Genomic DNA, 23,400 nt, shown 5'->3' with positions numbered 1-23,400 from the left:
TTTGGACAAGATTTTAAAAATCTTAGTCTTCACCATGAGACTTTTTCAATAATATTTTTATTTTATAGGGTTTGATCATTGGCATGTTGTTCTCTTTCCTTCCTCCACTTTTACTGCTCCTCTCAAAGGTTTTGCTATATAAATGAACAGTGATAAAAAGGACTAGATAGAAGTAATCAAAACTCAAATGACTATATAATTAATTTTATAAATTTTGCCATATTTTAGAAAAATAGATGTGAAAGACACAGAAAACAGACTCACAAAATGGTATCTGAAACCTACTTAAAGAGTTTTTTTTGGTATGACAAACCACCACTAACCAGTCAACATGGCAATAAGACAAAATTAAAATTGTTCATGATTGGATGAACATGCCAGACTTTTCAGTGCTAGTTAAATACAGTCTTTGTTACCTTTCCACACCAGTGTTTCTACTAAATTATCTTTTATAATGAGGAACAGGAGAGAAGATGGAATAAAGATATGAGAGACAATAACTCTGTGGAATTGTTCATATAATTAAGTTTATGAAAAGACTCTATAGATGATATACTTTTTTATGAGAGAGTAATGCCATAGAAAGCGATCCTCAGCATTCTATTTTACAAGCTGTTGCATAGAGGACCAATGAGGTAAGTTCAAAGCTTGGTTTGGGATTGTTTTTAGCTCACTTCTATTTTATTTTTATAGCAGGCTTCAACATGTTGTTGTCTTATACGCAAAACTTGCATTTAACAGATGTTTTATAAGCAAAACATTGAAAAGATTAGGCTCTTGTTTTGTTAGTTTGGCAAAAAATGAACAAACCTTTTGTTTCCAAGGATGCAAATGCCATTTAGGAGAATGAAAGAATATTAATGGTCATGCAGATGCAAATATGCAAATTAATTCTGGCATATGAGGAAGATTTTTTCTAATTAACTGAACAAACAACACAAACATCATTTGTATTTATGCCTAACAATATCATGAAGTTGTTGCAAAACACTGGAGCCATTCTAGTGGTGGGTGATAAATATAATTCTCCATGGGGAGCTGTGACCAGTATCTACTAAAATTTCTAAAACCTCACTAATGATTTATTTCTACAAAATGCAAATGTACTTCTTGTTTGAGTAGAAAAAATAGAAGCTACTCCAGGCATTCTGTAACTAGGAAAAAATTTAGCCATCCCGAAGTTTTGGACAGTTTTAATAATGTATCAAATGGTTAATTTGATATGTGCATGTGTATACACACACATATACTAGTAAGGAAATATCTCTTTATGTCAAAGTACTGTAAAATACAGTCATAAAATCATATTGTATCATGAATTATGTATAATAGGAACACAGTGATTAACTGAAACTTGCTGTGGTGGGCAATATCCATCATGGTTGCAGACTCAGTTTTTGAGTGGAACATCAACTAAAAGCTTTCCCTTTAGAAAAAAAAAAACAAATCATGGCTATTTCTGAGTATTTCCAAAACTGTGAAATCCCAAACATCAACAGAAATAACTGGTTCTCATGTTTTCCCTGGCCATTGTTGTCTTATTTCACAACTTTTAGCTGTCAAAATATCACAACAAATAAGGAGCATGCCGTGGATAGAGAGCTGACCTTGGGGTCAGGAAGATCTGGGTTCAAACCCTGTCTTTGACACATTCTGACTATGTGACTCTGGGTAAGTGACCTTTCAATGTCCCCTGACACCTATCTAACACTAATGTAAAAAGGGTTCGGACCTGCATTGTTCGACGGAGTACCTCATGACAATGAAACCATATGTCCAGTCCAAACAAATGAATGCCAGGATAGAGACTTTCTCTGCCATTGGTTGAATTTCAATGCAAGTTAAATGTTAGGCACATATGGTCAGATTTTGCATTGTAATGGTATAAGTAGCTCCATTTACTTAAAAGCTAAGAAGACATCTTCAAATAACTACTTCTTAAGGTCAATATTTTGAGGATCGCTAATATTATATGCAATAGATTTTGGTCTCTTCTATAACTTGGTAGGTAATCTCTAAAAGTTTCTATGACCATTGAATCTTTTTTTTTTTTTTAAAGCAATCAGGGTTAAGTAACTTGCTCAAAGTTACACGGCCAGTTATTTCTGGGTGTGGTGCTAAGTATTGGAGCCCGGATTTGATCTCCAGGTCATCCCGACACTGGAGCCAGTGCTCTTACTTGCTGAGCCACCTGGCCACCCCAACCATTGAATCTTAATTAAACATAGTTGGGTAAAATAAAAATTCTCTGGAGGACATAGCTTTTGAAATTGTAGAGTCAGAATATAGCAGCTGACTTCCCAATTATGCAAACACTGTGGTATGTAAACAGGAGGTGATGAAGCTCACCAGATAGTGACTGTTCCCTCAGGGGTATATTTTCTAAGTCTCTTAACCCACTTTGGGGTGATAAGGCTCTGTCCTACTATTCAGGTATTGCCTACCATAGCTCAAAACAAGTAGTTTTCTCCTCAATACCAAGCACAATGATATCCCTTCATATATTTTGACCTTGTATAGAACTTTAGTTAAAAGCAAGTCTAGCTAATGTCCCATGTAATGAGGTGCCAACTGGTAGCAAAATCATTAATTACTATGGAATGCTAGTGTGAAGAGAGATCTGCTTTGGGCTTAAGTAAGGCCTTGTGACTTCACTGGTTCAGCGCTTCTGTTAGGAACTTCTAGCAATACAGAACTCTACAACTTAAGAGTATTGGAGAGGGGCAGTGAGGTGGCACAGTGTATAGAGCAAGGTCCTGGAGTCAGGAGGACCTGAGTTCAAATCTGAATTTAGATGCTTAACACTTACTAGTTTGTGTGACCTTTGGCAAGTCACTTGACCCCAAATGCCCTGTCTTCCCCCTCCAAAAAACAAAAAAGAGTGTTGGAGAGAGTTGCATGGGAGCATTAAGAAAAGAAGAGACTTGCTCATGGTCACACAGACAGAATGTGTTAAGGGTTGGACTTGAACCCAGATCTTCAGGAATCTGAGAGTAGTTCTTTACACCACTACACCACATTGTTTTTCTCTTTTGCCTTAAAGACTGTCCACATACAATTATAAAACTAGAAGTGGGTCCTTTTTATGAAATTTAATTTTTGTGAAATTATAAACACTTGTAAAATTCAAGCATTTGACCTTTGCTTGGTAAGGGTCATTCATGCCTATTAAATAAATCCATTTTAAACAGTGGAAGTATATGATAATTGAAACATAAATAGGATCTAAAGTAATGAATTTGTTAATGTCAGAGTTTTTCTTTCTTTCTGAGTCATTCATCTAAGTGGGATCTTTAATGAGTCCACAGAAAAAAAAATCTTGTCTAGGATTATAGACACTATAACCTGTCTGTCCTTTGTGCTTTAGGAAGATCTTTAAAGATTACTTTAGTACTTAAACTCCTTCTATTAAGGTTAACTTCTTATCCTGGAAGAATTAAAAGAGGTTTTTTTTTTTTTTTGAAAACCAAAAGACATGAAAAAATCAACAAGGTCCTTGGGGAGATTTTATCAGTATAAATGTAAAATGGTAGCTTTCTGGCCCCTACCACCAATGAGACTGCTAGATCTTCTAATAAGAGATTCTTTTCACACCCATCTGACTCCTTATTAAAGATTTCATTGGCCAACTCATGAATTCCATCTTAGAGGATGGATTATTCTCAGTGGAAACCTCTTTTCTTCCCTGTTAGACCCACTCACAATGGAGCTGGCTTGCCTTCATCTTTTAGAAGAGAAAGTAAGACTATTTTTATTCATACTATAGCCTGGCAAACAAAGTAGTGCAATTAAGCACCAGAGGAATTAGCTCCTTGTGTGCATTCTCAGATCTGTAGCTGTTTAGCCCATTGTCCTATAGACATGAATGTATATGGAATGTATAGAACATTCAATAAAATGAAATGTGTATGGTAGAACATAGAAGCACAATGCGGCAAAAATGTAGTCACAAAGACATATGTTCTTTATGTATCCTGAATCACCTACCCCTACATCCTCTCTACTATTTTGTATTTTCTCTCTTATCTTAGGCTGATAACCAGACATTGTAGCACTCCTAGCTACAGAAGCCAGAATTGATCTTCCCCTGCAGACACACGCTTCTTGTAGGCAGGACAAGTTCCCACACCCGAGCAAAGGCATTTAGAGAATAAACTGCCAGTGTAGTACATTTCCTCAGCACTACTCCCTGCCATGTCTGCCATTAGAGCTGACTGTGCCAATGCCCATTTATGAAAACTAAATCTCTTGCTCCATCTGCAAACATGGGGGATAAGCAGAGTTGGAAAAACAATTTCTACATGCTTGTAGAGGAGCATTTCTAAACTAGTCAACATTGACTTTAGTTTAAACTGATTAACTGTGGTCCATTTACATACCGATGTTATTAGTGGAGATGGAAAATGTCATCATAATAATTGTGTAGCTATATAGAAGACTTCAGATGATGAGTTGATTAAAAAGTAAAACAAAAATTATTTAGGAAGAACATATAAGAGATATCAGGAAAAAATAGTATTGTGTAGTGAGTATTTAGAAGGCCAGCCTCAAAACAAGGAAGATCTGGTTCAAATCTTCTTATACATATTGATAATATGACCATTTTAAGTTATTTAACCTCTCAGTATTCTAAGCAATTTTCTAAGACCATAAAGTACAGAAAAATGTACTCACCTAGGAGTTCCCTATACCAATGAAACCATAGAACCAATCCCAATCATTGTCCCTATCTGTCACCAAACATATACACCTAAATACAATATAGAATGCAGGAGAAAAACTCATGCTTTTTGATGAAAGGATTTGAACAACCTGCTGCTAATAGGCATGTAAGTGTGGCCATTAATGACCAGTTTGTGACCAGTAACTAATACATACCTTTTTATATACCAGTAACTGGTATATAAAAGAAATTTAAAATAACTACAAAGTTTTGATTATTCAAATTGCGTTAGGTGACTTATAAAAGGACAATCATCATTCAATAAAGTGATAAGACTGGTTTGCTATTTTGTTGAAAGATTCTTTGTGATATAAAGGCCTTGCAATTATAGCAATTAAAATGACAAGAGCTCACTTTTCTGAACTTATTTAGACTTTACTGAATGCAACATGAAAAAAAAATCAATCTTATCAGCATGACAATATTAAAGTGCAAGGCATCTAGTTTTGTCATCTATTAAACAAAAACAACTCTAAAGGACACATGAAGAAAGACACTATCCTCATCCAGAGAAAGAACTGGAAAAATATATCAATAATTTACACATGTGTGCATATATGTACAGACACATACATATACACACATGTGCATATGTATATACACATATACAAATATGTATTGCATGTACCTATTTTTGTCTAATGGTAGCCATTTCTGGGGGTGGGAAAAGGATTTAAAAAAGAAATTTACATGATAATGTATATTTAAAAGGAACAGCAAGATGTACATAGTAGATTTACAGTTTCATATGCAATCATCTTTTTAAATTATACTGTTACAGAAATGATTGTTTTATTCCATAAATAAAAAATAAATATTTAAAAATAAACAAAAAAATATTATTTTTGTAAATGGGTATTTTAGGTTCTCATTAAAAAACAAACAAGCAAACAAAGCATATTGGTTCCAAAGTATATATTTTCTGCTTACTTTACAAAGCAAGAATTTGCAAATAATCACCTGAGAATCAAATCCAGTGGTTACCTGTTTTTGTTGGGCCAATCAAGTAGAAATATTTTAAAATATAATGAAATTGTATTTTAAAAATTAAAAAAGACAATTTTGGGTTGAAGAATGTAGTTTTACAGTTCTTGTTTTATAGCATAAGAAAAAAAAGCCATTCTCAGGAAATTTTCTGTCCTTATTTTGCACTGAATAACTTTCATTATGTCATTAGCTAATAAGTGGAGTGATTCTACCTTTGTCTCACTCTGCCCAGACATTTCTTAAGAACTAACTACTGGCTTTCCTACATAGGTGGGTCTATGCTGCTGAAACTTATCTGCTATTTTCATACTTTATTTTTTAAAATGTTGGTACTCAATATATCAAGGGTAATGGTATATGACCAGGATATCATTTGGAATGGCATCTATCCCAGCAGTCAATAGCATTAATCTTGGTTATTAGTTTTAATATGGCAATATCCTAGACATAAACAAATCTAACAAAGAAAATTCATTTCCTCTGTGTGTAGAACCTTATGTGTGGGAACTCCTTCTACCGATGTAGGTCAGCAACTTGATGACAAGTAGGTGAGACCAAGGGAATTTCTTAAAGCTCTGAGATTAAATGACTTCCCCATTTTTGCACAGGTAGTATCAGAGGAAGGATTGGAATTTATTATCTCTACTATGCCATGTGTCTATATATATGTATATATATACATATATGTGTAATATATATATACATACACACATACATTACACATGTTCACTTTGATCTGGAGTTTGAGTTTTCTTTGATGTAGATTTTGTAAAAAAAACAACAAAATAAAAAATCCTTTAATTTATAGTTTTTATAATAAATATTTTATAATAAATTTTATTTTTTATAAATTTTATAATAAATATCCTGCTGCTAACTATTCTATTTAAAATTCAAAAGGATGCATTTCAGTTTAGTTGTACTTCAGTGTTTGATATATACATATTTATCTACATTGATAATTTAAGTGGATTACACAACAGGATGAGAGAAACATGATTTGTTTCCTCTTATAATTCACTACAGAGTTGTTATTAGCAATTTTTGCACCTGGAGCAAGGGACACAAAACATATGGAAGGCAAGAAATTTTAAACTCATTCTTTATTCAATAAGGAAGCATGATGAAGGAGAGGGTCAGGGAGACTTTGAGGTCAGCAAAGGGAGTTTTGGGTAGAACAAGGCAGAACTAGTCAAGGGAGGAACTCACCTGCAGTGCACCCATGAGGAGGCAGTAGATAGCTTCCTATTTTAACTAATTATTTTAATGTGGTGCTAAACTCAGTTGCTTCTACGATGCTAGATATGGTTGGATTATATGGTCTTTGAGGTTCCTTCCAACTTTAGATCATGATCCTATAATTCAAATTTCTATCAGTATCTTTAAATATTGACATTCTGGCATAATGTTCCAATTGGCTCTATGCTAGTTGTGGCCATCCATGAATAGTATGGGTTTTTCTTCCATTAAGAAGAAGAAAGTTGTTTTAAAAATGTTGCATGTATACTAATGCAACTATGGGTGCCCAAAATCATCAGATCTTAGGGTTGGAAGGGACCTCAAAGACTATCCAATCTGCGTTTATAAGGAATTTCCTTTACAATATTTCTGACAAAATGATCATCTAGCTTTCGTCTGAGTACATCTAGGGAGATTTTCAGGTTTTTACATTTTATTTGTCTCCCTGTAGCAAGAAGCATTTCAAAATCTTTGACATATGATTTAGATAATTTAAATTCTAATTACAATTGGGAATATTTATATGGTAGATGTTATTTATAGGACTATCATAATAACTTGAAAGCCTAGAGTCAGCTATAACTAGAGCCTATCAGAAGCACAAATACACTTTCATGGAGAGAGAGTGATATTTATTTAAGGATTTTTTTAAATAGTAAGGCATCATAGTGATTACCTGGCTAATCCTTTGTTTTTACAGATGAGGAAACTGACACATAGAAAGCAATTTCCCAAGATCACATAGCTATTTAATAGCAAAACTACAATCTTGATCTGTTGGGACCTAGTCCATTGCTTCATACATTTACTAGACCATACTACCTCTTGTTCTCCACATGCTGAATAATTCAAACATATACCATCCCTGGAAATTATATTCTGTGGATATATGGGCAAATGCAACTAGCATTTAAATGTTTAGCCTGTCTCAAACTGTGGCTATTCTACTTAATGAGCTGAATTGTTCACATTTTTTTAAACCAATATAACAGGCTTTAAAAAGAATTCAACAATGCCTAGACTGAAAGTTCCAGAAGTATTCAGTCATTTAATCCATCTTTTATTTGTTTTGGATGATTCTGAAATGGTTTTACATACAATGTGAGTTGATTATATAATGACACAGCAAGCAACTGAGTTAAAAAGTCATTAGAGGGAGAGGCAGTGTAAAGTGGATGGAGAAACAATACCAGAGTCAGAATGCCAATGTCAGAAAGACCTGTGTACAAGTCCTGCCTCTGACATATTCTAGCTATGGGCAAGTCACTTAAGCTCTCAGTAACCTAGGGTAAATCTTCTTAAATTACAGAGCAATTGTTTAACTGCATTGGTAGATGGCATTTCCTCTCTGGAAGTACCCCTTCCCCAAAGAAACAGAAGATCCAGTTTCCTTTTCCCCAAAATACTTATGGGGAAGGATAATCTTTTCTTCATGTTAATAAGTAATATTTTTTGTTTTCTTTTTCTTTTTTTTTGTATTACAAACTGAAGATTCAAGAAGACAGCCTGGGCTAAAATTTAGCTCTGATGATAAAAAAGAAGAAAAAAAGATTAGAGGTGAAGGAATATAAAGTTAGCTCCTAAAGAATAGGGATTTTTTTTTGTAACCCTACCAAGTAGCACATAGCACAATATGTAATGAGTGCTCAAAATGCTGTTTGCTGCTCTCATAGGACAAAAAAACCCTAAGAACTTACTAGCCATGTGACCTTGGGCAAGTCACTTAACCCCAATTGCCCTGCCTTCCCCCCTCCAAAAAAGGAGAAAAAAACTAAGAAAATGTCTTATTAAGATGGATTTTTCTTGTGTAAACACTCGATAACCATTCCATGAATCCTGAAGAGATTAGAGCTCATACATCAAATAAATAAAATAGTTTAGGGTAATTACATAAGCCATTAAATCATAGTCTCATCCCCTCTTCCAACACCTCCTCCCTCTCACAGGAGGGAAATCTTTCCTTATTAGAGAAAAAGAATAGAGCTGTCTTTGAGGGGCAACCCATCACCCGATGCCAAAGCTAGTTGTTTACTTGGGTATGTGGTAGTGGGAAATATTTTTAAGGCATAGGTGGAATTTAGAGATCCTTTTCAACTTTAAAATTTTGTGGTTTCATGATTTTACAACTATAGGCAGCCAAGGAGGAGTTAGGATAGGGTCCCACCAGTTTCAGGTGGGGGGGGGAGCATTAAAAGAGAGTGGAAAGGTTTGACGAAAAAGAAACTTCATTTACTTCACAATTTTACCTAGGACCAGCAAAAACTGGTTACCTAAAGTGAAAAATGTCACATTCTTTAATGTAACTTCTTCAAATCATGAACTCAGTAGAAGAATGAGGGTCTTCTTTCTTAACTTATCAAGAATCAATAGAGTCAGGAAAGAGGTCCTTTGGTTCCCAGCTTACAATTTTATCTGGCTGATATTCCTGCAGTTAACCAGGGTGAGCCATTTCTGACTGCCATTGGCCTCTAGCCCTAACAGGAAGGAACAGGCTAGTGGTGGTCAGAAATAGCTATCCTTGGATGACCTCTGGAACTAGAACACGTTTCATCCTGCTAGAGAAGATGAATATGTCAGGACCTCCTAATACTGAATAATATAAGAACACCAATAAGGACAAACCTCTATGACACTGGATGATTTCCTTCCACTTTACAGTGCTGGACACTATTGATTCTCTCCATCCAACTTCCCTCCCATACACACAGAAAGTACTAGATTATGAAAAAAAGGTCACTAGGATAGCAATCCTGATCTCTTTTGACCTTTAGAGGAGAACTTTGAATGCAAATGCTACAGGGTTTTTTACCTACCAATTTGATGCTCTTCCTTTTCCCCTGCACCAGACTTTTATTTCAGTCATATTTATTTCAATTATGTAGACCCATATGTTGTCTGACTGGGTAGTTCAGATGAGCAGCAGCAAAATCTACCTCTTAGCTGGGTTTATGGGATACATAAGTGAGTGAATGTCTTCATGAGGCAGTATGGCTCTTTACAAGCTAAATGTCAGTGGTGCTCATTACTCAATGAGCACACAATGATACTTCCTAATAACAGTGAGAACATTCTCTTCTGTTGAATAACAGGACATCTTTGGTACACATTTAAACTTCTGAAAAAGAACCCGTTTAGTGATTTTTGCTCTATATTATTCTATATTAGCAAAAGTTAAGTTAATTTCTTAGAACAATACATATTTTTTAAGCAGTTGGGGTTAAGTAACTTTCTCAAGGTTACATGGCCAGTTATTTCTGGGTGTGGTGCTAAGTATCTCCCCAGGTCATCCTGACACTGGGGCTGGTGCTCTTGCTCACTGAGCCACCTGGCTGCCCCTAAGCTATTGGGGTTAAGTAACTTGCTCAAGGTTACATGGCCAGGTGTTTCTGGGTGGGTGCTAAGTGTCTGAGCCTGGATTCAATCCCCAGGTCATCCTGACACTGGGGCTAGTACTCTTTACTTGCTGTGCTACCTGGCTGCCCCAATAAATATTTATTCTTATGATTCATTTACATTTCCAGAGGTTGAGCAGTACTTATATGGTGCTCTGCTAAAACTAACATAGAGAGGTTTGTATATAAATGAAACCAAAAATATACAAAGTATGTAAAATTCCTGCTCTCTTCCTGAACTGTGTGGGAATATTGGAAATTATAACATTTTGTTAATGTTCTTTGATATTTATGAATACAGATGGTTGTGTGCTAGGTTGGCCTGAAGTTATTCAAAAGGGAATATACCTTTTTCTTACTATGGTGCTATGTCTAATTTAATATCATATTAAAAATTACACCTGGATATGTGTGGACCTGGAGTCAGAAGACCTGAGGCTTACACTTGAAGGTTTCTTTGAGTTAATAGTTGTCTGATCTTTGGTGAATTATTTGAGTACACAAAGTCTCATTTTCTCATCTGTAAAATGGATGTTATAATACATGAACAACCTATATTACAGAGGTTTTGTGAATAAAGTACTTTCCAAATCATAAGGTGATAAAAAGTACAAATTAATTAACATAATCATAATTAGTATTGTTATTATTCTGAAGACCTCTATACCAATTACATTGTATGTATTTTATAGACAATCAAAATGTAACCACAGTTAGAATGACAAATATTTCTAACACTTAAAACTTTAATCATTAACTTATCTAAAAATGATGGGTGTGAGGAAGCACATATCCAACAGAAATAACTAAAAACAACTAAGCATTTAACTGTGAGTCATAAACAATAAAGTATTGGGGGGAGGGGCAAAATAAAAGATGCCTTGGTCAATTGTTTATAAATTGTTGAGAAGAAGACCAAATCCTATCTATGCTCAAATTTTATAATTTATTCAGTGTGTACAATATCAACTTCTCAGCAATACAGATAACAGCACTAATAGTTTAATTACATCTTAAAGCTCAAAGAGATAAACATGGTTGTTTCTTTTAACCAGGGGTTACAATTACTTTTAAACATGGGGGAAAGGCACATCTGTGAAAAGAGCTTACTTTGTAAAGAAAGTAATCAGCCGCCAGCTGTAATATAAACAACCAAGAGAGGAAACAGTCAGAGCGAAAAGTAGAGCTACATGTAAAAGTTGAGTAGTGGAGCAGTAGGCATGAGGCATAGTAAACAGGAACCAAATGTAGGTGGGTAAGAAAGAAAAGTTTTCAGTGCTCAGATATCCTTCATTTAATGAGAATCCTGCCACTAAATGGGAATGAGAATCTTCCCATCCTCCCAAAACTCTCCAAATCATCTTCATTGTCAAGAGGCTTTTCATTTCAGCACCAGGGAAGGAGGGACAGCGCTCTTGACGATAGCACACTGGGCTCCCTCCTTTTATCAATAGAAATATTTTCCAGAGTATTCTCCTTTCTTTTCTTTTTATTTACTTATTTATTTGTCTGATTAATGTTTAGATGTGAGAGGGAGAGCAGAACACATATTTCAAGGCACAGATAAATATGAAGGGAATAAATGAACCACTTTTGTTTGTTTTAAGAGAGAATTGTCCTGAGTCTTCTTTTCACTTGAAGGTGGACAGAAGGGCAGTGGAAGCAAGATTTGTTATATTGGAAAAAATGGTCTCAGGTTACTGGGCTTAATTTTGTGAAGGAATGTCTCAGATTAACTCATTGACAATTGAGAGCTAGAGTTCCTTTATACTGCTATATATTGCTGTTTTGTGGTGGAATGTAAATAAACCATGGTCACTAAAACTGCCCTACTCTTTAAGTAAAAAATTAATTTGAAAGCAATAAACATTGTAAGAGAATAACATGAATCAATTAGTTAAAGGAATAATAAACTGCTATCCTGCCTTCTCCTTTTCTTACTTCTCTTAAAAAATAATTTTTTTGTGGATCCAGAAATAGCTTAATAACAATGATCTAATAGAGAGGCCCATATATAGAGTTTCCCAGGACACACATTACAATCATAAACCCGACCTGAAATACTCAAGGGAGGATTTGAATATATATTACATTGATTATTATACTGAATACTAAAGGCTAAGTTGTATGTAGGATCAGAAAACCACCAATAACACCCCAAAGAAGTTAAGTACATTGATGAAAACACAAGGTGAGAGATTTTATTTGTTGACTTATCTAACCAGATGAGGATGATCACTTTATCAATATTATAATAAATGCTATATTTTTTAAAAAAAATTTTTCCCCTCCAATTTTGTCTTAAAGAGAGGAAAGAAGGACAATATTCTAGAAGTTACCAGGTACATGCAGAACAGTAAAGTCAGCCTAAATAAAAGATTCTTAAGGTTACCTGTAAGGTACTAACAGCACTAATAGCTGACAGCTAGCTACAAGAGACGGGCTTCACAGGTAAACCTTGAGCTGGTTCTATGGAGGCACTTCCAACTTGCTCAGTTCTTCATGCCCCTTTCTCTTTCTGTCCTTCCCTTCCTTCTCAGCCTCAAGTATTATTTTCACTTATTTCCATTTAAGCCACTTTGGTCACAGGTTAGTGACAATCACCAAAAAAATCTTATACATGGAGTGAAAACACCATTGCTGTCATTACCATTGCTAGTATCCTTATTTTCCCACAAACTCCTTGGCGAAACATTCATTATAATCCGTCAGAAAGCCGACATGCAGTCAGGGGACCAACACTGTAGCAGTGATTCAACTGTCACCAAGTTCTGCCCTATACTAGACCCCACACAAACTGATCTCCTCAAAGCCCCTCTCACCCAATACACGGACTGCCCCAACCCCTTTTTAAGGTTATTTTTACTATTGGTAAGATTTCCCCCCTGTCTTATAGGGGGACATGACTAGGTAGGAAAAGCCATGTGTGACACTTTGAGAGAATGTCATATTTCACATGCTGCTCTACCCCTTCCCCCTTCCACAAACACATGCACACACCACACACCCTCTTACTCTGGCGACACAAAGAGAGTGAGTGAAGGAGTGAGTGCAGGGCACTCTGCCTGAGCAGGTTGGGGGGCGGGGGGGGGGGGGGGGGGGAGCGCCGCGCAGGGAGAGGAGGGGGAGATCACTGGAGGGGGCGGGGGGACGGAGTGGAGGAGAGAGGAAGCGAGTAAGGGGAAGGAAAGAGGGTCGTTCTTACCTGCCCCTAGGTTAAAGGAGATCCTAGCCTCGGCGAGATACGGAGTATCGCTCTTGGACCGGACTCTCCTGATGGGCCGCCGGTCTATGTCATCCTCCGAAGATGCCGCCATTAATGTGGGAGGAAGGAGCAGGGTCGCCCGGCGAGCTGAGAGGGAGAAGGAGATGGAGAGAGAGGCGGAAAAGAGGAGGAGGGGAGAGGAAGAGGCGCGCACACATAGAAAGGGGGATGGGAAGGGAGGAAGGGGGGATGGGAAAGGAGAGGGAGGGGGATGGGGAGAAGGGGGAAAAGAGAGGGAAAAAGAAAAAAGAGGGAGAAACAGAGAGAAGGAAAGAATGGGGGGAAGGGAGAGAAAGAAAATCCGTTAAGGATCTATGGACTGGAGCAGAGATCAGGAAATCACTCCTTTCAGTTCAGTACCCCCACCCACCCACCGCGCCCCTGCAGCCCTCTGGCACAGGGCAAGGGGGTTCAGTATCCTCTACTGACCCCCGCCCCTATCCTGATCCTCAGCTGTCAGCAGAGATAGGAAGCCACAGGCTTGTCCCCTGGAGGGGAAAAATAGAATTCTAAGGAAAAGATGCCCAGTCAGCAGTGTACATCTCTCCCTGCCAAATATACTTACCCTGTTCTTCATGTGTGTTCACACACTATTATCTCAATAAACAATACTGTCCTTGCTGAAGGTGTTCCGGGTTGTTTCACTGCTCTTGCTTTCCCTTATTAGACTCATTAAGCTGTAGAAGCCTAGATTATTGACCGTAAGGAAAGAGGTGAAAGCTGCCGCATTGGGTACATCCCTGGGTAACACTACTCTTCACCTCAGGGTGTTCAAGTAAAAATTTGACCTTTCCTGAACAGTACAAACTCTTTTTGCCCTGCTCTTTTCTTCCATGTTGGGGTCAAGGAAGCCTGAATCCATATATTTCAAGATAATTCATTGCAATGATGATTTATTAATTCAGCAGACATTTATCAAGTACCTATTAACTGCAATTATTGAAGTTAGTGTGCGCAAAGAAAGCTAGGTACTGGAGATACAAAGACAGAAAGGAAAAAATCCCTGCCTCAAAAAAAGTCCCCGCTATGGTGACCTGTACAACAATAAGTTCAAAAAGTAGGCAATGAATGGGGGGAGGGAAAGATGAAATGGCTAGAGGAAAAGTTGAGGATGGAGAAGACATTCGTAAGAGGCAGGGAATCAGAGCAGGCTTTCCAGAGAGACTAACTCTTGAGCTGAACCTGGAAGATCAGGATTCCAAGCCCACTGTGGGAGGGAGGATAGTATTCAAGGCATGAGGGAGGCTTTTGCAAATGAATTGCAGAGGAGTAGGGAATGTGTGATTCCAGGGATAGTGAGTAGTATGGTTTGACCAGAATGTAGAGTGTGTGAAGGTTGGAGATGTAAAAGGTAGTAAATGTGAAATATTTATTTTATCTCAGGAAATAGGGAACCATTGAAGATTTTTGAGCAGGAGAGTGACATGGGCAGACCTGAGGCTCAGCAAGATTATTTTGACAACTGTGTGGTGAGTGAATTGGGAAGAGGATAGACAATAGGAGAGAAGACTAGTCAGGAGATATTTACAGTAGATGGGGCAAGAGGTACAAACTATCCTATACTTTGAATACAAAAGTGGTTTGGTGAATGTCCTAGGTCTTATGCTTGCTACCTATGTGAGATGATAGGTTTAACCCCTCTGATTCTCAGTTTCCTCATCTGAAAAATTGGAATTATTTTTGCAGTTTCTAATTTACATAGTTGACTGGAGGAATGTGATTTATAAACCTTGAAACATTAGAGAAATACTATATGAATTATTGTAATATGTTTCCATAACTATCAACCTTGTTTAGGTTCTATTACCTCATGCCTAGAGTAGCTTCCTAATTGGTCTCTTTTGTCTGATTCATTCTGCACACTGTCACCAAATTAATCTTCCTTAAACATTTTCATCAACTTGTTCTCTTGCTTAAGAAAAAAAGGATTCAATGTCTCTATCACTAGTAGAATAAAAATTCCAAATTCCTCAGCCTTGTTTTCAAGGTTTTTCAACAATATGTTCTCCACCCTACCATTTCAGTCTCACCTCCTACAATACCCTTATGTGTTCTCTTCAACTAACCTATATGGGTCTTAGTTTCTTTGTTTATAAAATGAGACAGTTGGATCTGCAAGGTTCATTCCAATTCTAAAAGGCTACAATGTTATTAATCACTCTAACCAGGAATTGTTCCATCAAACTGTCATATTCATCCATTCCTTTGCATCTATGCAACCTAATGGTTGTTTTCTCCCATGTGATTGGTGTATGTCTTCACTCCTACTACTCCACCCAACTCTGCCAATTCTGTTTTTCCCACATGAAGCTTTCTTCTTTGAACTTCTAAAGCACATATTTACACCTGGTATTTGGCAAGGTGTAGTGTGTAGTATGGATCAACAGAAAATATACTGGCTTTGGAATCAGAAAACCTGGGTTTGAATCGTTGTATCTTCCACCTTAGGTACCTTGGGCTATTACTTTTTTTTCTGAGCTTCAGTTTCCTCATCTGTTGGAATAAATAACTTCTAAAATACCTTCTAGATCTAGTTGTCATGTATTGCTTTGAAGTTGTAACTAATGATGTGTTAGTTGTCTGGACAATGAGGTTGAAAGCTATTAGTGAAGGCTATATATTACACTTATCTCAAATTTCCCAATCCCTGTTACGCACTCCCCCTCACTTCTGCCTCTTCCAGTGAATCCCTGGCTTTCCTCAGGGCTCAGGTTAAATATTACCTTTGAATATAGATAAAGAAATGGAGACCCACATAGGTTAATTGAAGAGTCCAAGTAAGGGAATTGTAGGAGGTAAGATTGAAATGATACCCTGATACCCCAGCAAATGGGACTCTTCCCCTTTTACACAGCTTTTTGATATTTCATTTTCATATACTTTGCTTTTACTTATATTGCTATATGCTGTTTTCCTCCAAAAAATGCTGTTTCAAATAATAAGGAAGTTTGAGGGAACCATGCATGGTTGGAGTGATTAATAGTACTGTAGCCTGTAAGAGTTGGAATGAACCTTACAGATCCAACTCTCTCATTTTGTAGATAAAGAAACAGACACATGTAGGTTAGTTGAAGAGAATATATAAGGGAATTGTAGGAATTTTATTCCAGTTGAATGTAATCTTTCTGAGGGCAGGGTGTGTGTGTGTCTATATATGTGTATGTATTCATGTATGTATGTGTACATACATGCACATATGAGGGACATATATACATACATACTATATATAAAATGTGTGTATATGTATATATACAAATATAAACTTTACTTTCACATCCCCATTATCTAGCATGTAAAAGTTTCTCAATAGTAAATTAATCATAAATACTATGTAAATATTTTTGTTGTTTTTGAATCCCACCTAGTACCTATTTGACTATCATGCATATGGAAGCTATTTTAAAAAAATTGACTGATCTTTCTCAGCTTGGTGGTGAAGTAACTAGGGTTCTGAACCTTAAGTAATGAAGATTTGAGTTCAAATCCAGTCTTGGATACTTACTAGTTGTGTGACTCTGAGTCAGTCTCTCAGTTTCCCCACCTGTAAAATGTGGCTAATAATAACACCTACATTACCAGGATTATTGTGAGGATAAAAAATGAGATATTTGTAAAGTGCTTTATAAACCTTATAGTATTTGATAAATGCTGCTACTTTTATTGTTATTATTATTTGAAGTTAACCTTTATTTGATTTTTACCTCTCTTCTTTGTGTCCCAGTTCTCCACGGAGAAATGTATATTTCCTTACATGAATCTAAGTGTGAAAATCTACTTAAGATAGAAAGAGTGAAAGCAGGCCCTAATAAATCTTGCTATGAGAAACCATTACCTCCACCTTAATGACCAAGTGACAGCCAAAAGCTGAAAAGTTTGATGTGTCACTGTTAGGTCATTCTCTACCCCCTTCTAATAAGCACAGTTATAGAATGGGGACCAAGTAATTCCAAGGCAAGGTTAGCTTTCCTTAGTGTACTTTGAACCTCCCTGAATTAAGACTTAATATACTTACTCATTTTTATATTTTTTCCATTAGATTTCCTATCTGGGTTTTTCCTAGGAGAGTTTCTTTCCTTTCTGTGGTAATTGTTCTTTTATTTTATTTGACCAATTTGTCAACCTTTTGAGCTGGTGAAAGGGGTATTGGATTAGTCTTGAACACTCATTCTTCCATCTTGCTGGAACTCAAACACAATTTATGTAGAGAAAATTTCTTTGCACTTGACCTCCCCATTCTTTCAATATTCCAGATGCTCAGGAAAATAATATCCTCATCCTGGGTTTACTCTTCTTCTTAATAACTTAATGTATTTTGCTGCATATTAAATTCATATAGTATTTTTTTTTAGTAGCAATCATGGATGGCTTTTAAAAAAATTCTTGAAAATAATTACAACTTCCATGGTCATCTTAGCTTTAAACACTTTTCCCATTTCTTGTGGTTACTTTCCCTTCTTCCTTCAAATGATAACGTAAAATTAATTAAAACTGAATCTTCCTACCTTACCTTTTTCGATTTCTCTTCTCTCTATTATTCTTATGTGGTCCCCTTACCATAACTTCTTCCAATTATTTATTCTTGAGTCTATATTTTACCATTTCTGACCATCTTATTTCTTAAAAGTTACCTATTGCAGTTTATTGCTTAAGTATTTCTAAATCTCTTGACCTCTGAGATTCTATGCATACTCTTGAAAACCTCTTATAATGAAGCATTCTACAACATGGAGTAATGAGAACCTCATTAGCTTTGAATTAAATGGCATGGTTGAGCCAGATCATTTCAATTTTAAGGTTCCTTGCAGTTTTAAAGGACATTATTTTTAGAAATTCTTATGATATACTTCTAGGCATATTTTATTCTCTAAATCTTTAAACTTATTTTCTGTTTGATAAAGAGTTAGCCAAATTAGGTAAATCACATTTTATCCCTATTCCTCTTTAGAATGTTCCTATTATCTATACTTAAAAAAACTAACATATAAATATATAAATGTATGCATGCATATATATTCATATTTATGTATATGTATATACGCATATAATTTAAGATTTTCAGAGTTTTTTTATATGCATTCATTATTTTATCTGATCTTACATTTCCATGAGAATAAGATTAGAAAAATTACAATAACCATTTTATAGATTAAAAAATGAGGTTAAAAAAAGTCCAATGGCCTGCCCCAACCATGGTTAGTAAATGGTAAAGGAAGAGTTGGTACCCACACCCTTGATACCAACTTGAATTTAAGCAGCAGTGGTCTTAGATTAGTATTCAATTCTAGAGGAAGAAAATGAGAGGCAGTGTCATGTATACACTGGGGTCGTGAGTGGGAAGAGGCATGTAATTCATTCTACAATTCCTCACTTTTTCTGGCACTTTGAAATGTTACTCATAGATGAATTTACCAAATAAATAAAGTTTATCCTTTAAAGTACTGATTTTAACTACTTTTGTGAAAAGTTACAAATCACATTATAGTCTTACCAGGCTTCCTAAAACAGAATAACTTAACTTCTTAGTAACTCAAAGTTATTATTATGATCACCAATTATCTTACCATATTATAATCTATTATTTTTCTGTCTTCTCCCTATTTTGGTATAGCACACCATTTGTTACTTCTGCTTTTTGTACCTGATTCTAGCAGTCCTTCCCTTGCTAATCTAATATAGTCTGAACAATCACATAAGCAGTGCCACTACAACTATGTGTAAATGATAAGTTAATAAGCTATTCAAGTTATGAATAGGTTGAGGGATCCTTCTGGGTAGTAAAGCATAGGAATTTTATTGCAGATTTGTGATAACTATTTTAGTATTTAAAGGACATTAAGAAAAGCCTTTTTAACTACATGGATTGTGTCCTGAACGGTTGAAAGTGGTAGAAAGATATCTTTTGGATAAATGGAATGCCCCTGTAATTAATGATTTGACAAAGATGAAAAATAAAATCTATTACTATATGCACAATCTGGGTTGGTTCTTGACCTTCTAAAAATGAAAATATTTTGACTGACTTTGTCAGTTTTTGTCAATTAGGCATAACTGAAGAACATCCCTACTAACTTCTGGAAGCACCGATACACACATACACATACATGTGGTATACACACATATGTATTTTTATATGTAATATATGTTATAATATATGCATATGTATTGTGTATATACACATTATATATATTTATATTAGTGAGTATATTAAGTGAATACAATATAATATGTGCTCAGAGGAGAAATCACTTCCAAATGAAAAGGGAGAGAGGTACCACAGGGATAATGGAAAACTTCAAGGAGAAAGTGATATTTGACTTATGCCTTAAGGGTGGAAAAAAGTCAGTTGATAGCAGTTAAAAAACATTGATTATGTATCTACTTTATATAAAACTCCATATTTTGGGAGAAACAAAGTCTAGATGATAATGATAATAATAATAATAATAAATATGTATGTGAGGCTTACTATATGCCAGGCACTGTGCTAAGGGACTTACAAGTTCTATTTCATTTGATCCTCAGAACCACCCTGGGAGGTAGATGCCATAATTATCCCTATTTTACAGGTGAGGAGACTGAGGCAAAAAAATTAAGTGACTTGCCTAGAGTCACACACCAGTTAGGATCAGAGGCTGGATTTGAACTCAGTTCTTCCTGATTCCAGACCTGGAATGAGTAGATAGAGAAGGGATAATATACCTAGTATAGTTCAGGGAAAGGAGTTATGGGGTAGCATTCCATTGTATGTGTCTGAGATTATCTTCAGAAAGACAACTGAGCTTATCCCCTTCATTCTGAGTAAGTCAAACTTTGGGAAGATGCATCTTTCCTCTTTGGAGTAGTCCAACCCTGGTTTTATATCAGCTAGCTTTAAATTCTTGTGAGAGAAAATAAACTAACTCATGCTAAATAGACATATTGACAGAATTTGAAACCTGAGGCTCTATGATTTTGGAGAAGTTCCAGCAACATGATCTTAAGTATTGGGCAGATTTCTCATTCCTTTCTGACAAAACAAGGAAATTACATTTGAATCTTTACTTTGTAATGCTATAGAAAATAACAGGGGAGGCTAGGTGGTGCAGTGAATAGAGCATCGGCCCTGGAGTCATGAGGACCTGAGTTCAAATCCAGCCTCAGACACTTAACATAAAAACTAGCTGTGTGACCTTGGGCAAGTCACTTAACCCCAATTTCCCTTCCAAAAAAGAAAAAAGCAAAAAAAAAAAAGAAAGAAAATAACAAAAATTGAAAGCATCAATTACAATACACACAATTTTAGTGTCAGAGGGAATATGATAAGATAAATAAATAATAATAAAGTTTCCTTGGGGCAGGGCATGAGGGGTGCTATGGCACTGAGTAGTTCTTGTTTAAATTATCCTTGAATTTCTTTACTCATTCACCCAGCTCCATAGCATTTTAGAACTTTAAAGTCTTATGAGATAACCTAATCCAATACCCACATTATAGGGAATAAGAAATCAAAACCCAGAAAATGGTATTCAAGACTGATTAAATAAGTCTGAGAGAGAGGACAAGATCTCAGTTCTCTCAATTCCTAGACAGTGACATGTTAATTTACATCATTGGAAGGAATATGAACAATGACTAGGCACCAGATCGTTGTATTTTGATCATTCCATATGAAACAGATGAGTATCCAGAGAATTGCATTTTACCACCTGAAAGTTACAAAATCTACAGGAAAGCTCCCAGGATTTTTGAAGGGTTCTCTAGATTTGCAGAAGGATATGGGAAAGGGAGAAAAGATGTAGATTGATTGTGCTCTTCAATCCTGAAGGAAGTAACTACACAGATCATAGATCCATCAGTTTTGAAGTATTTGAACTCTGCTTCTGGGTGACTTCTCTTCTCCCCCCATCAACACTCCCTCTCCCTTTCCTTGACCTCTAGCTGCTGAATCCCAGAGAAGAACACACACATGAAAATTCTCAGTTCTTTTCTCTTATCAGAGGGAAGCATTCATGTGAATCATTTCCCAAAGCACAGACTCTTTTGCTTTCCTCCATTAGGCAGAGTATCAAGGAAGTTAGGTCTCAGAATATACTGGACACGGAGAGAGATAAAATAATATTTCAGTGCCAATATGTTGATTAGTTAAAAAAACAAAATAAAATATGCTTATATTTTATATGCTCAAAATGACCATTTGTAATATATGGTTCATTTCCCCAATCTTATTATTCTTGGGTATTTTAAGTAATAATAAAAGCAAACTGTATTTTCTGATTTTTTGTGCTTCTTACATGAATAAGCGTTAATGGAGTGACTATAATTAATGAAATATTGCTAGTCTCAATTTTGAAGTTTAAAAGCTGAATCCTAGATTAGATTAGCTGGCCTCAGAGATTCCTTACAACTTAGAGATAGATTCTGTGATATTTTAAACTCAGGTCATGTAAAAGTTTCTTCATGTGTACAAGCCATGACTTGTCCTTAATAGTATTCTCCTTCTAAAGTGTGTTAGGCTGTTGCACTAGTGCATTTGTATGTAGTATATTGGCATCCTTGCTTGTGAAGAAGAGGCAGTGTATTAGAATCTTGCCTAGGATCCTTCTCATAGGAGCTCACACTGAGTAATCACAATAACAGCTGATTTAATATAATACTTGACATGATCTCATTTGAGCCTCATAACACCATCGGACACTACAGAAATCATTTCCATTTCACAGATGAGGAAACTGAGGCACAGAGGAGTTAAATGAATTGTTTTTAGTCCCACAGCTAGCAAATGATAAAGGAAGGCTTCAAACTTAGTTCTTTTTAACTATAAATCCAGAACTCTATATGCTGAGAGATCCATTGCTTTGGTGAAGGAGAGAACACCAGACTTATTATATTCAGGGGTCTGGGTTCTATTCCTGACTTTGTCACTAACTACCTACATGGATTTTACTTCTCTAAGCTTCATCTCACTTTTCTCACTTAAAAATTAAAGGAATTTAACTAGATAAGTTCTAAGACTACTCCCAAGTTAAAAATTTAATTATTCTGTGAATTATTTCTTTAAACAGAAGGGAAGTTTGGGCAGCATTTTTCAGCATATAATAAGGTACAAAATATTACAAGAAGAAGTAAAACAGGGCAAAGGTAGAAATTATATATATATATACACAGAAGAGGTGTAAATTAGGTCAATTATTTTAATTCTGTTTTAAATTCTACTGATATTAGATGGCTGTGATCATATCATAAGGTATGTCAGAAATACTCTGAGGGAAAATATGGCATGGAAAATATTAACCATTGATATAACTAGTGAAATAGTCTCTTGCTCCTGTGGCTAATATTTTTTCCCTTTGGGCAAAAGAAAAAATGGTAAAATTTGATTTTGTTGCATCTATGTCACTATTTCGTCTACATGACCCAATCATATAAGGATGGGATGACTTTACAATGCAAAGTGCTTTGCAAACCTTAAAGCACTATGTAAATACTAGCTATTGGTCATACAGGGAATAGAGTCAGGAAGACCTGAGTTCAAATTCTTTCTCAAACACTTACTAGCTGTGTGACTCTGGGAAAGTTACATAATCTCTGCCTCAGATTCCTCAAATGTAAAATAGGATTTATAATATCATCCACTTCCCAAAATTATTGTGAAAATCAAGTGGGAAAATACTTAAAGCATTTAACAATGCAGGCACGTAGTAGGCATTTAATAAACATTTCCTCTTTCCCTGACTCCCTTCTCTCCCTCATCTTCCTTCCTTCCTCTTTCTTCCTTTCTTTCTTTCTTTCTTTCTTTCTTTCTTTCTTTCTTTCTT

At 35.8% G+C, this 23,400-nt stretch overlaps 1 protein-coding gene across 5 annotated transcripts in view; it reads right to left on the bottom strand.

Annotated features, from left to right (window-relative positions):
• PHACTR1 (phosphatase and actin regulator 1) overlaps positions 1-23,400 on the bottom strand; it is a 695,847-nt gene that overhangs the window by 640,778 nt on the left and 31,669 nt on the right. For all 5 annotated transcript variants that reach the window (XM_069092414.1, XM_069092412.1, XM_069092416.1 and 2 more), the window contains one exon: positions 13,547-13,693. In XM_069092414.1, the coding sequence (XP_068948515.1) occupies positions 13,547-13,693 (147 nt within the window). The remainder of the gene's footprint in view (positions 1-13,546; positions 13,694-23,400) is intronic.

The sequence above is a fragment of the Petaurus breviceps genome, unplaced genomic scaffold (genome assembly GCF_028583685.1).
Source record: "Petaurus breviceps papuanus isolate PSGF00001 unplaced genomic scaffold, PetGlider_PUasm1.0 190, whole genome shotgun sequence".
In the NCBI taxonomy this organism is placed as follows: domain Eukaryota; kingdom Metazoa; phylum Chordata; class Mammalia; order Diprotodontia; family Petauridae; genus Petaurus; species Petaurus breviceps.
This window is presented reverse-complemented; position numbering and strand designations above follow the sequence as displayed.